Below are 16860 nucleotides of genomic sequence, written 5' to 3' on the forward strand. Positions count from 1 at the left end.
AGAGACTTTTCACTGCTGATTTACACCCCAGGCAATACCACCCTGTGCAGACCCAGCATCGCATGCAAGATAACCTTTTGTTCTCAAAGAGAAGGAAACCACAAGGATAATGACTCCGTAGCCTCCCTTTCCCTGCAGGTTACTATAACCTTCTCTAAAGCAGATCACCCCCGAATGAAGGTGAAGGACAGCCCCTGGCTCACCTTCTGCACTGACTGATGTTAGGCTTTAATGCCACCCTGATGTGCCGGGCAGCACCAAGAGGGGCAAACTGTCAGAAGAGCCACGTTTTGGACTACTTGGTAAATTCCAGGATTTCTGGGCAGTAATCTACTGACAGGCCACTAGGTGCTGCTGTAAGGCAAGCAAAGGGCCTGATGGGCAAATCAGGGAGAGGTGCAGGGAGGGAGGTGAGCGAGCAAGCAAGGTGCACTCCTCACCCAGCTTCAAGCCTTCTCCTAATAAACCTGCCGTGAGGACAGGCTTTGCCTGGCATGACAACAGCAGCTGGAGCAGACCCATCTGGTGTTTCTGCTCAGGTGTTCAACAAAATATGCTCATATACACACCACAGTCTTGTATAACTGATTAAAGGACCCAAAACCAGGTGGAAACTCACTGCATATCCCAAGTCCTTTGTTACTGCTGGCAGGATCTGTAGCTTCTCCTGCCTACTGGCTTTGGTTACTCCAGACACTGCTTGGAAAGCAATCATGTACCAACACTGAATTCTGTTATCACAAGAAAAACTCTGTAGTCTATTGAAAAAAAATATAAAAATAGGAACATAACCAGTGACATACAAAGATGGAGACTGAAGCCTCAAGGCAATTTTGTAAGTATCACTATGTCTCTAAATCCACATGTAGATTTTATTCCTTCACTGCCATCTGAAATCGTACTACTTAAGGGACTTTTCATGCAAAACCAAGAAAGCTCTCCTCACAAGGTCACAGCAAAGACCTCTCTTAATGTAACCAAATATGTGACTACAATACACCTTCCTTCTCAAACCAACAGTTTTTAAACTCCAAGCTGAGAGATTCAAAGTTTGAAAACTACAAAACATTCTAATTTTAGCACAAAATAATCAATTTCTTTTCACTTCTCTGCCAACCTTACCCTAGTGTTTCTTATTTTTCAGGCTGCAGCACAGAAAGCCAGTACCTGCATCTGCACAAAGACTTCCACTGCTCCAAATGTTGCACAAAGCGTTGAGGAGTCTTGGCTCAGCCTTGGCAGTACAAGAGCAATCCATCTCAAATGCACTATACAGTTTGCATTTGGGGGTATCACATATAGATAGTTAATCATTTCTTTCCCTCAGTAACAACAAAGAAAGAAACAAGAAATCCTCCTCATTTCCACAGCTCTTCTTTGCAGGCTAGAGATTTATGGCAGTCACTACCTATTCTATCCAACATACAAGCCACTTTTTGAACAATTTTCAAAGCCGGTCCAAAAAAATAGATCATAAATAATAATCCATCTAAGGAAAGACCAGAGGTCTCTGCACTACTGGAGATATGTAGGAACACTTATTTACTAGACTCCTTTGTGAAAACAAAATGATTGATGGCAACTGAAATACAAACTTCTCTTTAGACATAAAGACTTGGTGAATAGGAGTAGACTGCAATACTTTGATTACCATGCACTTGCATGGTTTTAGAATAATGACACTGACTATAGGGAAATTGTTAGGTATTTATTTTGCTATTAGTGCCAAGGCCACAGTTGTGTGAGGCACTGTACAAGTACACGAAATCCTTGCCCAAAAGAGCTTGCAAACCACCTGTTTGTTAACACAGTCACTGTATTTCAACCCTTCTACCTGTGACAGTATCCTCTCATGGGGCAGACTTGCCTGGTCTGATCAAGTACTCAGTCACCAGCGTTAATATTGAACTGATATAAAAACATGGCCCAATCTCTAGATTCACGTTTGGGATAGAAGACTCATATCACAGGGCTCACACTTCAGTCCCACCGGAGGTTACCTAAGATGTATTTTAAATTTCACTTCCCACTGCTCAAATATTCCTCTTCAGAGCTCTCTTTAAACTGAGGGCTCACAGTAAGGGAAAGACGGGAGTTCCTTACCTCTTGTGCAGTCAGGGCATGTTCTCCTGCTAGAAGCAGCATGCTCAGGCCTCCCATTTGTGTAGGATCTGTTAAAAGAGTAAAACCAAGTCTTGAGTTTATTCATTTGCTTGTTTATAAAGAACCTACCATTTAAAGTGTTAAACCCCCAGAAGACTACTTGTCACAGACACTCTAAGCAAGCTGCCATAAAAGGCAGTTCAAGAGAATCACAAATAACCATTTCTGTACCCTCTGGGAGAGGCTTTCAAAGCTGTTTGAAGGATTTAATTGGATTTGTGTGCTTAACACCCCATTGCGTGGATTTACAATTTTACTGCCAAAGGTTTTACGGAATACAGAGATGGATATCTTTAAAACAGCAATTGTAATGATCTCATACATAAATATACACAAAGATGTTCTAATATCACACATGTTTATAACTCAATGGATGCTCCTACCAAGGCAGTGGCTCCCTTCCTTAGCCACTGAACAAGTAAAAGGATGGAACAAAATGACATGATCAAGCTCTGAAGTAAAATTTCTATTTTCATTTAGCTTTAATTTAGAGCTGCATTTAGTGGTGAAGAGTTCCAGCCTGACAGCTCTGAAGCATGAAGCCCTTGATCCTCTGTGCCAGAACAGCACAAGCACTGGCCAGGCAAGCTGCCTGCCTACTTGTTGCCCTGCCAATGCAACATATAATTGAGGAAAGTAAAATGGAGATATAAATGTTCTTTCTCCAAGTATATGATGCTGACAGCTTCTTGCCTCCAGCCTTCCCTCACCTCAGGAGCTCAGAAAACAACAATAAGAAGTGAAAGCAATGAACACTGGCACTGCATTACTCATGGAGTGGCTTTTCCACTCAGAACAGTGGTTACTCTTCATCATTATGAAGACTAATTGTCGGATTTTGGAGGAGTACATTGGAAGCAATGCAGGGGCCCAATTTAACAGTGTCGCATACTAAGAGGGAGACAGTCTGTGGCACAAATGTCTCACACAACAGCCAGAACATGAGAGAGAGGGAAGCATTGTCCTTGCTGTATTGCTGAGATACTAACTTCAGCAATGATGAGACACCAAAAATAAGTAACTTTCCCTGGGTTTCACTAAGTGCACACTCACTTTTTCCAATTTCCTTTCACTAAACTATACAAAAACTCTCTCTACAACAATAAATCACACGTGCCTGGGACCACTCCTTGGAATGGAGGCCAACTGGTGCTATTACCCTTGTCCATTTGGTTGCATTTTGTTATGCAAAATTTGGATGCAAAATAGCTGCATCCAATATGGCCACTGGGATACCCCCTGGCCCATTCCCACTCATGAGTGCAGCTGAAGAATTTGTTGAGCTTTTCAGCTGACATGGGCCAAACCTGTACCTGTAAACCTCCAAACAATTCAGTCCTACCCATGATCAAGGTCCAGTTCACAGGAATACTCACTGGTGCTGTTTAATTCAATACCACAGATACTGCCAGAAGTCCTCCCTCAGACAACATCTCACACTGACATTCTAAGTTATTTCAATACTCTCTTAAAACAGCAGTAAACAGAAGCAGAGGAAAGCAATGTAAATAAACCAGGTTCATCCACTATCTCAAGGATAGAAGAGTGGCCCATTATCTTAAGAACACAGTCTAAACAGTATCTGGCTTCAAACCCACTGTTCAACTGCAATTATTCTTTTCCTTTACCATAATAAACAAGTAGAAAATATGTGGGATTTTTTTGTAGTTTTGGTTTTTGTGTTGTTTTTTTTTTTTTAACAAGTTTCTACTTTTAAATAAAAAAGGGAACAAAAGATATTAAGTTTCTACAAAGAGACAAGGCACTATCAAAAGAGTATGATTTAGTAACAAGAAGTGGTTGAAGAAATGGAGACAGAAAATGGGGAGGGCCAGCAAGTACCTAAACACAATTCATAAGTGAAGCTACCCTGTCAGCACAGCACTTTTGCCATCAAAATACTTGATAAGAAACAGTTCAGTCCTTTAAACCAGAGGACATCAGAGCAATTAAGAAGTTATAAGTGAACACATATCTTGAAAGATAATGCCTGAGCAGGCAGTTAATTTGGAAGAAAAAGAGATGGGAAGAGATCTCCAGGCCCATCATAATCTTTCTGAGCTTCATATTAAACAGTAAGGGCTTGGCTTGCTGCTTTCTATTTTCTTTATTCTCATTGGAAGGCTGTTGCAGAACCCAAATCTTCTAAGCATTAAGAGCTTTCTTCAAGTTTTCAGCTTAAATTTACTCAGGGCCAGGTGGTACACATTTTTTCTGGTGCCTGGATCTTTAAGATTAAATAACTGTTCTCCCTAAATGGTATTGCCCTCTTTTGCATTTACAGGAGTCACCCTGCTCTTCTTCCACTTCCTTTCCTAGCCTAAGCAAATCAAGATCTCTTGATGTCACCAAGTATGTCTGTCTCCCACAGTCCCAGTGATCCCTGTAGCTTTCTGCTCCAGTTATTCCAGGTGGAGTTAATCTTTCTTGTACATAAATGACCAGCACCACAACCATGTCAGGTGAGCTGTGCTCTGTTCAATGGCATTAACTCTTCTCTACAGTTCCTGAAAACACTTTGCCTGACACATTGCAGTATAGCACTTCCTTATGTCCACATCAAACTGATGGCTTCCAGCTGCTCTCTTTTGCTTCACTTTAGTTACCTGTGGGTCTTCTTCCCCCTCCTCAGTTTTGGCCAACTGGAGAACACCCAGATTGTGGCTCTAAAATTCTTCCCCCTCTTCAAAATAAATTCTTGGTGGTCTCAGCTTTCTGCCCTTCAAGTAAGTAGCTTATCGCAACTGGACTGTTTTTCCCCTCAAGCAAGCAAATACTTAAACTGTTTAAATATAAAAATTAAGAGGAAGGGAAAAAATGACAGCTAAGTGGAAAGTGAAAGTTCAATTTGGTGCTTAACTTGAATACTTATGCTGCAGCCGTAGCAGAGGGCTGGCACTTAGATGTCTGATCATGATAAAACCAAAAATCCTTCCACTAAGGTTTCAAATTACAGAATAACTTCATCTAAGGAAAGAAAAAATGTGCATATGCAAACATTGCCATATGTTTATAGTGCCTTCTCAGCAAAACAATGTTTCTCTTATGGCACAAAAAACTTACTGGTATGAAAAATTAATTATTTTAAGTGCTATTTTAAAGCAATTTACAGTTAAATCAACAGTAGTGACAGAACAGTACACACATTTGACTTTCAGAATGGGAGACGATTTGTGACTTTCTCAACAGCTTTTAAAATTGATGAAACTTAAAACCATCTCACTACGTCCGAATGACATGCTTTGTTAGTATTGGTCTGGTTAGAAGCTCAGATCTGGCTTGATCATCATCGCATTTTTTGGTCAGAGGAAAGAAAGAACCGAAGAGAAACTAAGCAGAAAGACAACCAGCAGATACCAGTTTCAACTAACTTTTACCTAGGTACAGAATTAAGCTTCTTTTGTAAAAAATATGAATTGCATTTCTATCAGGATATTACCTACTCCAGGAAGTGTCTTTTTTCCACCTGTTGCTTCACTAAAAAGCTTTTTGTCTCACATAGCTTTATTCTGATGCAGAAATACAAAAGTATTGGGAATCCTGCACATTTGTATAGCAAAGCTGTTGCTCACTTAGCTCTGTAGTTTTGAGGGTAGATGCAGCAACAGTCACGTTCACCTGTGAACAACAGTTCTCTCTATAACAGACCACAGGTGAGCCATGTAAGGAGAAAAAACACAATAGCTTCCAGGCTGGATGAGCAGGGTCGCCACTAGTGAGTCTGCAGGTCAGAAGCCCAATGCTGGTGCCACACTTCAGGTTCTTGACACAATGACAGGTCAACACGAAAGGCTTAAAAGTGGGGTGGTTATTGTTGGAATGCAAAAAATAAAGGAGAGAAATGGCCTGTGTGTGACTTAAAAAATGAAGGAAGATCTTAGGCTCTATACACGATATTTTCCAAAATGAAATGTAATATGTAAAAAACAATCAACACAGGATTGAAAACTACCAATTAAAACAGATTTCCTGGAATGATTCTGGAATCATATAATCCCTGTCCTAAAGAAGCTATCTGCCCTGGAAATGCAAGACAGTCAGTAGCATTTCAAAGGTAAAAGTATTTTTGAGGTGATTCAGCTACATTTCAGTTCATCAGCTAGTACACAGCCTGGATTTCAAAAGAAGTTCTGCTGGATAGAAGAGTCAGAGTTGAATTAAACTATTGCATGAAGAATCAAAGAGAGAAGACCACAACAAAATGTATTCAGCACAAACTAGTACATAGTTGACAAAACAGTAATCCATTTGGCATGACAGACTTGTCATAATTTGGATGCTGCTAATGTCTCTTGTCAGAAGCTGTCATTATTCTATGAGCTATTGCTATACTCAAGAAACAGCCAACCTTCATTGGCACGAGGACTGGAGAAAGACTCCTGTGAATTACTGTTCTCATTGACTCAGTCTGCAGGAAAAAAAAAAAATCACGTGTAGCACAAAAGGGCCATATTCAGAAGTTAATGGCTCTATAGATAAAACAATGGATTAGTTTCTAATTAATCCTTAATTTCTCTGTCCTCTGCTCTGACAAGTGTTGATTCAAGATCTCTCTGTACTCAGAAACTCTACACTTGGACAGCCCAGCAGGAGCGGAGATGGATGGCACACATGCTGACTGAGGCTTATTACTTGTCGATTGTGTTAAATAAAAAAAACCTCTAAGGAGTACAGAAGTTACTCCTCTGATAGTGAAAGCAGAACGGGATGAAGGGGCTTGAGATTTTTAGAACTGGTCTCCTATATATCATAACTATCTAGCATGAAAAACCTTATTTTGATCACACTTCACAGTTCCTTCATAGCCAAAAGGAATTTCATTACACGAATTTACATACTGCTATACTGGCAAAAAGGTATACATGCCTTTTTATCTTTTTACACTTGTTCCATAACACCATTTTCCACTCTCCAGCTCACAATCTCTCTAAGCAGAAAAGTCCTATCTGCCACACAATTGTCACAAACTGGGGAGGCCACAACGAAGTTTCAAATGTATTTATAAAATTAGAAACTTTGAACCGTAAGAAAAAAAAATATGGTGGGGGAAAAAAATATTTTGTACCTTCACTGCTAGGTTCTTAAGCTGCCAGTATTTAACATTAATATATCTGTATTTCAAGGCCGTGATTGCAACAGCTCTGCTATTTGTGGTTATCAGTGAGAGATTATCTGCCTTTCACCAGTTCAGGCACACCACCTATGCTTATTCATAGATTATTTTTTTTTTTAACATTTAAAAGGTTAGAATACACCCCTTTCATAGTATAATGGAGAAAAGAGCATATTTTAAGTTAATTAAATTACTCTGCCCTTGATTTAAATACAAAAAGTTAGCTCCAGCAGTATATTCATCCATAAGAATGTTAGCACCTCCAACTTCATAGATACCCATGAATTATTTTTGTCAACAGCAAATTACTAAACATAGTACAACACTCTACGAAAGAGAAGAAGAATGCACACAATCAGCATTTTCCTTTTTGACTAGAAAATCTCTGACAGTAGACAAGCCGCAATTAAAAATCAATCCAATCTGGACCCCAAATGGGGTATAGGTTACGCTGCCACACTTGACTCTTGAAAGCAATCATGCACTAAGAAAAATTTTAGAAAGTTATTATGCAGAGGTTTAACTGGAGTCTTGGCAACCTAATTTGGGATATGAAAGCTATTTGCACTATAGTATCACATGCAGTAAAGAAAACTGGTTATCACAGTTCTATTTCAATGCCGCATCCTCAAACAAAACAAGGATGCTACATCTGAGTAATGGATAGAAATCTCACCTGCCATCGCGAAGTTAAGCCGTGGCATTTCTTCACTTTTTGCAACTTTCCTCGGGCTTGGTAAATCTTTTGCCGAGTCTGATGCAAAGGCCCATAGCTTTTTCCTGTTTGTAACGGTGGGTGTTTGGGTTTTCACGGGTTTGTTTGTCGTGGGGCACCACTTGTACCCTGGATTTGCTTTCATAAATGCATCCTTGTACTAAAAAAGAAAAGGAAAATTACCAGTCATGCCAGTCATGATATTATACTATCCACGGGGCAATAGAGTACACTGTGTGTAAGAGGATTTAATACAGTAAATAATCCTCAAATATCTTGATATTTTAACAGTTTAATCACATGCTTAAAGTCTGACTGCCAACACAATCTATTAAGAAGAAATGTTAAGATAAGTAGAGCTGTATTTAAAAAAGGGGTGTTCTCTTTCCTCTCCTGAGGGTTTATTACCCAGAGCAGGCTGAAGTTCTGATCCTGCAAACTGCTCCCCAGCGCCTGTATGCTCGCTCTCTGGGAAACAAAGACAGTTATTTGAATTCTTCTGCAAGTACAATCTTTGTTTGCTTTCTAGTTTGAATGAAATACAAACATATATTTATCAATAAATGCAGCATGATGCTCCTTACCTTGCACTCATCTTTCTCCAATAGTTCTGTATTTTAAAATATTTGAGTATATGCTTTTCCAAATCAGGCACCGAAAATAAACCGCTACCAGTATAATCTCACTTTCAGTAAATTCTGATACATCGCCCCAGCCTTCCTTCCAAAATGTACCATCCTTCATGGCTGCATAAAATAAACTGTGACCATTTAGAACTCTCTCTGGCCTTGAGCACACAGCACACAACTCCGGTGTTTGCTATATTCTTGGTATGAGGCAGCAAAACAAATCAAGCCAGATTACACACGTCCGGTGGCGGGGAGAAGGTCTGGATCCTACACAGTCTGGGGGGGCAGGGAAAAGGATGGGGACCTATTTTATTCACAAAATGCAACAGTGACATTCTCCAAGTATCTTGCTGACCAGACCAAAACAAGATTTTTGAATGTTAACAGCAATAAAAAGAACACACTTCAGTATTTTAAATGTGTTGCTATGCAAGGTGGAGAACGAATTGGAGGAATGTGCCATGCATTCCAGCTGCAAATGTTTGGCTAACAACTGATAGGGGTGTACAGCACTGGCTGCTGTGGGAGCCTACCCAGTAAGCACCAGTGCTGACTGGAGGGAGAAGGAGCCCTATACCTCCTCATGCACTAGGTATCTCTCAATGTGGGCAAACAACCAAAAGAGTAGTTTTATCCTGAACTACACAGCAGAGCAACTGCAGGAAGTTTCTTCCGTGATTACACGTTTCCACCCACCCAGCTGTCATCAGTCTCAGTTACGGCACAGAGAAGCACCTATGTTTCACACGCATGCCTCCACAGAAACAGACGTAGAGGGGAAAAATCCCTTGGGCATCAAATACAGAAATAGCACTGAAAATCGTGTCCTCTGATAAGAGTCACTGCAGTGTTTTCCCAGATCAGTAAACAGCAATGCCTTGTGGCAGGATCACCATTGCACGTGTATTGCTTACTTTCATTTCCATCTTAATCTGTTATCAGCTGGCACTTGCTACCTCCAGACTGTAGCAAGGATAAAACCAATGCAGTTTACAAGAAGCACAGCACCGTGTGAACCTGCTGTGTTTAGTCCTGTATTTATAGAAAAATAATAAAGATCTGCAGGGACCACTGACCCACATACTCACTGTGTTTTCTGAACAGTGTGCAGGTATTAAATCAGCAAACTAAGGACTGCAACACCTCTCACCTCGCCCCTTTTCCATTTCCCTCAGTTTGTTTTGGGAGCTCAGTACACCACAAAAATAGCGAGATGGAGGGAAAGGAAGGGGAGGGGGTAAGGGAAGAGGCGGAAAGGAAATAGAGAAGCAGCTTTGCCTTCCATGGTTAAAGCCACAGCCCACTCACAAATTATGCTTCCAGCCTGCAGAGGGAAAAGCACAGAATCACTAGGAATGAGCTACATAAGCTCTTCGTATCAGCGTTGCTACTTTTGAGTAATTGAATTATTCTACGGAGTAATTTGACAAGCCGACAGGCTGCCCATCAAATGAGAACCGGAATGCATGCCATTTGTGAGACGAGGCAGAAATAAGCTTTTAATCAGTTTCCAACAAGAGCAATTCAAGTGAGGTGGTGTATTAATGGATTTTTCCCCTGTAAAGCCAAGAAGTGAATGTTAACTGCACTCTCTGAAGGGGAGGGAGCAAACTAAGGGAGGACAACTCATTGTCCCCTTTCAGAGTTTCAACACTCAAGATAAATGAAAAAGAAAATCCAAAAGTTAAACAATGGCCAAGAAGTAGTTTGATAAAATGCATACAGGGGCCTGATCCAAATCTTAGACTTTCAGTATTGATTTTTGTGACTATTAGACCAGGAGTTAAAATGAAATTACAGATTTTGCTTGCCAGGTCATGAGAAGATAACTTAAATGAGCTACACACTAACAAGAAAGTGCCAAAGGCAATAGCAGAGCTTACTCTTTTCTTCCATTCAACCAACTGTGCAGTAAACCAACTTAACACAACCAGCCTAAGGAAGTCTCTAAAGCCACTTGGGGTAAGTGGGGGGGAAGTTAAGTCCTTAACCTGGACAAATGCAAACACACCACTTTGGTTCTCACATGTGAGTGGCAGGGATGGCCTGGCCATCAAGCTCCTGAAGCTCGAGGTAAGACGAAAAAAAGCACAGGATATGTTTGTGGGATTGGTCTGACATATCCTTTCTGTTTTCAGAAAGCCTGGGGAAGGATGTGTTATGCAGTGGGATTGGTGTCGCTTTAAAGCTGAGGTTAAAAAATGTACTTTGCTTCAGTGCAACTAACTCCCTGATTTGCTTTCATCACCAAATAAAAAAAGATTTGCCTTCTCCAGTGTGGTGGGAACAGGAGCTCACAAGTGGATTCCAGCTACACCTCAGGGTAGTAGTTAGCATGTGCTTAACTTTAAATGTATGCTTAAATCCCACCAGCTGGCTATTAAATGTCACACGAATCCCAGAGATCTAACAACAACAACAAAAAATCCCCAGAAAATACTACACTCCATTTTTCACTCCTGAAAGACACAGGGTTCACATTACATGTTTTGGTCTATACATCACCCAGTGAAGTTGCCAGACTCCAGCCAGGAAGCCAGAATATTTGCCCCGCTCCTGCCCCAGGGCAGCCACCAAAGCAGCAGCACAGCAAGAACAGCGAGCTCCCAGTGGGGCTGATTGTGCCTGCAAAAGCACTGGCTGAGCACTCATGGGAGAAGTGTTCAGGTCTGACACTTGAACGGCAGCAGCCTGGATTTATCAGGCTGTTCCCTAGAAGAAGCAATCCCAGCTGCCTAGATATTGCCAATGCAAAGACATATTTAAGAATGAAGTGCTTTCTAGCAAGGGAAACAGGGCTTGAACAATAATAATCTCCCTGGATATTTTCCAGGGCAGCTGTATATTCCCAGGAAGCCCTGTAAGAGTTAACAGAAGAACACTGCCCCTATTATTGTAGTAACTAAAAATGCTGGAGCATATTTATGAGTGGCCAGAATTCATCTTCCCCTCAGTGAAGGGAAATGCTAACAAACAGTAGGAACACTTGTGGTTCCACTTGGGAGTATGTATCAGCTACCGGGATTAAACGCTCTAGAATGAAACTTTGAAAGTTAAGTTGATCTACCAAGTGTGTAGGATACAAATAGAAAGGCTGTTCCTAAAGGGAACACCAACAGAAGCCGACATTGAGCTCTGCAGGCACAGTATGAGGTCTTCAGGGCAGGTGTCGCTACAAGAGACCATAAACCACAAAACCAAAAATAGAGAGATAATGGGAACAGTTTTTCTATGAAACTAATACACCCAAAGGTACAGATGGGTACCTAACAGAATTTTCCAAAAGTGCCTAAATGAACCATAGACCCAATTATCCCCTCAGTGGGAATCGCAGACACATGCCCAACCCAACAGAAAACTTCTTAGAATTCCACTTGGCAAATGTTCTGGTGCCTCCCTATCTTCCAAAATCCTAGATCTTGCATATGGCGAGATACAGGTAAGTAAATACGCCAATGCCTTGATTTGCACACTGCTGAGATAGCACCAGTTGCTGGTATTAAGCAGGTGGGAAACTGAAAGCTGCTTGCTTGAAGCTTGATCTGAGCTAACTGGCTTTGTGAACTCTGGCTTCAAGTAGTAAAAACATTCTCCAGACTGTAAAACAACTGCAGTAGGGTCCACTTCTGTCAGGCACATTTGTATCTCTGGAAGAGTGATTCAGATGCTCAGGGTAAACAAGATACGTTGCGGGGCTAGCAGATATGACGCAGGGTCCTTTGGGAAATGTGTGCCCTGCCAGGATAGTGGCTAGAGGTTACACTGTGAAAACTGGAAGTCAAAGGGCACTGAAGAGCTACATTTAAGTCACAGAAACTCATCTGCTGTATCTTAAACCTCAAGGAGCTTACAGATAGGTACTCCAAGATAAGATTATTGGTACAATGGTAATTTTATAACCTTCCAAAGGCATTCACCTTCTTACTTTTAAATGAACTCTCCTTAGGAAAAATACCAATAAATGGTTTGCATTAGAGCTGACATTAACATCTTTTTGACAGTCTCAGCAGTAAGTCTAACTACAAAAGTGAAAGTTAAAACAAAACGATCCACACACAGAGAACAGGCCTGTTGGTGAAGAAGGCCCAAGTATTAAACAGCACATTACAGCTGCTAACTATTGTAACATACAACTGTTCAAAGAATAAAAGTTATACGTTATCTCTCTTCTGTACATCTTGGAACTAGTTGTAATGATGTAAACTACTTAGATTTATTGTTTCCCTTTGATGTTGAATATGTAATTTGTTCTTCATGCCAAGAAAAATAAATAAATCACTACAGGAACAATGATTTCTATAACAATATGATTAATAGTTTCAGATCTGCCATTTCATAAAGAAGTTCTGCAATTATTTTCCTTCTTAATGAATGAGTTTCCTTCAAGACAAAAGGCTAAAGAAAGTCAGTCACATCAGGTTGGTTTCTTCCAAAAATTATTTCTCCATTTTTATCTTTCTTTCCTCTGTACCTGTACTGGCTATCCCAATTGCCCTTTCCCACACATTTCAAGAAGTATTGCTAATTTATAAGTGGGAATGCAGAACAAATCAGGAATGGTTGGAGGAAGCTGAGGCTCAAGTATTTCAACACTGTTTCACTGTCACTGACAGGGAACTACAGAGGTACTACAGACTCTGCTTCAAACAGGACCTGCCATGCAGAACACTCTGTTTTTTCTGTGGACCTTCCCACACTCACATGAACTACTGAACCTCGTATACCTGTGTTAACAGTAGCAGACAACTTCGCATGACAGGCAGGTACGGACAATAGTTTCCCCAATCGTTTCACAGCTATCTGTACTTCTTGTAGTGTGCTACCATTACTCAAGAAATGAGAGAGATGATCTTCCTTCTCACTGGCCCACCGTTATTTTTTCTAAGATGGAATTCAATGGTTACCTGCAATCTACATCACACAGGTAATTACAGGGATCTGTTCTGAGATCATGTTACCAGCCTAAGTAACTGGTTCTGTCTCTCTCACTCTGCTATCAATATTAGCAGCCTTCTTGGGACCAAGCATGCTATTTCTTAAAAAGCCCCATTTAAATTTTAAGTTGATGTAAACATACTTTGTGAAATATGAGGATAAATCTCTTTTCCTTGCTCCTAGTTAAAGAACTGACTATGTATTGCTCTCTGGTTTGAGTAACGGACTCTGCCTCACTACACTAATACGAAACACTAACAATTTTTAAATTCTTTAGCACCAAGTGTAAGAAGAACCTACATTTGTCGACTATGCTTTTGGTTTGGTCCACCTGTATTATAATAGCAACCTGCACTACCAATAGCAAATGCATAGCTCAAGCTAAGTATCACTAGTCAGCTGACACTGAACTGTTTGTTACTGTTTTCAGTGGCCACTATCCACGCACTATGAATGTGTTAATACTTGTACCACAGGAATTATCAGGTGATATCTATCACAGTGCATATATTTGTACCAATGACTACTACTGCCAGGTTAGTTTGTGTACAGACTAATTTCTTTGCATTCTGGTCAAAAAGGCCAAGCAAATCAAAGCAAGAACAGCAGCTGCTCTGGGCACCATAATCCCACCACGGAAGCTGAGGAACTCAGGGAAGAGAAAGACCCCACAGAAAACATTTAATACACAGAAACAGAGGACAGCCAAATATATAATGAACTCCCTTTACATCCACCATTCAGACAGAGCATACCTCCTTGGCCATGTCAGTGTATTTCTGCTTTTCTTTTGGATCTAGAACAGCCCACCAATCTGCCAAGATCTTGGTTGCGCCACGATTATCGAGGCGAGGGTGTTCTTTTCGCACAAGAGAGCGATGGCGTTTGCAGAACAAGAGAAATGCATTCATTGGTCGGCGAGCTCGCTGCTCTGAGGACTCATCATCTTCGGTTTCATCAGGATCCTGCTCTAAACCATCAGCGCCAAGGAGAGGCACCTAGCAGAACCGAAAAGGAAGGGGCGTAAACTCAGTTATTCACACTTCTCATGGAGACTGACAGTCTGTGTATGCCGTATGTGAACGAGGGAGACATGCTGATACACACAGCTGTCTCCAAAGGCCATCCATTCCATCCAGAAGACCTAGAGTTCTACATCAAACCTCCTCACCTGATGGTCCAAGGTTCATTCATGCTCTCTGCAAGACCTCAACTCTGACTTGCAAGTGGAACAGATTTCTAAGCTGAGGCCCATTCTCTAGTAACAGTCCTAAAGCGGCTGGAAGGAGGAGATCCTTCCTACCCCCTTCTACAACCTAGAAATCATCTCACTGGGAAGAGGTGCTGCAGTGGCTCACTGTGCTGCAGTGGAGCCACTGCACAAATGCCCAGTCAGAGCCAGAAGGCAAATCTCAACAGAATACACTGACAAAATATGCTCTCTTCACTCACAGACCAGACTATCCACTGCTGCAAGGGACGTATCACAGAAGACTAGTTCTGATTGAATGAAACTTGTTATTGTATAGGACAGAAAATCATCTCCTACCTAACTGCAACAGGGCTGTTTTATGCCACATTGTGGCAAGTGACTTGTAAGGTCAATAGAACACACTGTCAGAGTATCAGGCTCCTCCTTGTTGCTCCTTATCCTTGTCAAGGTCACTCTTCCTTATCAGTATGTGGCTCAAGGCAGTCTCCTCAGCACTGACCTCTCCCTTCCTGCCTTAGCAAAGCATCAAGGACATGCAGATATGAACATCATCCATATTATGGAAACATCACATCTCCAAAACCTGTCACCTCCCATTCCCACTTCTTGTTACAGAGGATGAGTTTAACTGTACATTTGTGAAGTACCACACTGTGGGATCCTTATGAAAAAAGGTTAAGGCCAGCATCATCAAACAATACTGCAATACCAAGCAACAGATGAGAGAGAGATTATTCCACCCGTGATCTCAATATTCTGGAGGAATAAGTTGAATTTCACATGCAAAGACAGTAAAAATTGTTGACAACATTTTTTTTATTTTTCCCTTTTAATCTTTGTATTTTTTTAAACTTTAAAGAAAGAAAGAAAAGTATTAGCTTGTCCTCAAAGCCACTAGAAGCAGCTATTAAGCACAGGCTAAATTCAAGTCTAAAATGAACAACTAAAAAAAAGGCGTCAAAAACCTACCTTGAGCAATCAAGACCAAGATGTGTAACATGTTACCAAGACAACATTGTGAAAACTGTTAGAGTCTAACTCTCAAAAGAGAGTTTTGTCTGAGATTTTAAAAGTGTGGTTGACAACTCACTTTTTTTGTGTTATTTGCTATTTACACTTACAGCCTTATGGCCACAGCATTACTTCTTATAATTGGCTGTGTTTGTTCACAGAAGAGAACAGCAAGAAGAAAACAAAACGGAAACACGGCCAAGGAGAATCTGACCATTAACTTTCTATGGTCAAAGCATGTAATGAAGTCTACCTTATCAATATCCTCCTCTTCCTCTTCCTCTTCTTCCTCTTCGGAGAAGTCAAGGAGTTTCTTGGCAAGCAGGGGATGCCACTGAAGACACTTTCTTTTTGGTCGCTTCCCAGTTCCTTCTCCTTCTGTCGAATGATCCTTATTCCTACTACTGCCTTTCATTACTGTGACCTGTTCATGCAAAAATAGTTTTAAGTTCACAACAAACCCTTAAGCATAAGTGGCCATCATATAAACACTTAAACCAGTGACAAATATATGGGGCACTAATGCAAGACCCAGATGTTTTTTGACAAGGTAATAGAGGTTTATTCCAATTACCAACAACAGCATGGAGCATCTTTTCCAACCTTAAAACTTCCACCTGATGCCCAGATTAACCAACATTATACAATTTGAGAGCATGAAGCAAGGACACCAGCCAGTCCAGCTCTTGAGTGTGCTCCTGGCTGAAAGTTAGTAGAAAAGCCCTCACATTTCACCAGTCAAGTGAGTGAGAGACTCCACAGCTTTTCTACACCTGTGTCCACTGTAGTTTTTCATATTTTTCCACTGGAAATGTCAGGATATCCCTCTTTGTAGCAGCGGAACATACTTCCAGCCAGTCATCTGTTAATTATGCACTTACATATAGCAATGCTGATGCAGAACCCCATGACACTACGAGCCAGGATTTCCCAAGCGCCATTAAAAGGTGCAGTAGGGAAATCTGACTCCCTGCCCAAGAGAAGTGAATTTTAATACATTAATTTGAAGCAAACGACCTGAAGTAGTTACCCTGCCACTTCCAAAGTACTCATCAACAAAAGCCCCTGCACAGCAAACAAA

At 40.9% G+C, this 16860-nt stretch overlaps 1 protein-coding gene across 1 annotated transcript in view; it reads right to left on the bottom strand.

Annotated features, from left to right (window-relative positions):
• The window catches only part of BBX (bobby sox homolog (Drosophila)), a 57945-nt gene extending 41751 nt beyond the window's left edge, over positions 1–16194 (bottom strand). Inside the window, exons 1-4 of the mRNA XM_010074143.1 lie at positions 16033–16194; positions 14311–14553; positions 7953–8151; positions 2104–2171 (exon numbers count right to left, since the gene is read on the bottom strand). Of these exons, the coding sequence (XP_010072445.1) occupies positions 2104–2171; positions 7953–8151; positions 14311–14553; positions 16033–16194 (672 nt within the window). The remainder of the gene's footprint in view (positions 1–2103; positions 2172–7952; positions 8152–14310; positions 14554–16032) is intronic.
• Positions 16195–16860: the final 666 nt, after the last annotated feature.

The sequence above is a fragment of the Pterocles gutturalis genome, unplaced genomic scaffold (genome assembly GCF_000699245.1).
Source record: "Pterocles gutturalis isolate BGI_N339 unplaced genomic scaffold, ASM69924v1 scaffold7787, whole genome shotgun sequence".
Taxonomy (NCBI): Eukaryota; Metazoa; Chordata; class Aves; order Pterocliformes; family Pteroclidae; genus Pterocles; species Pterocles gutturalis.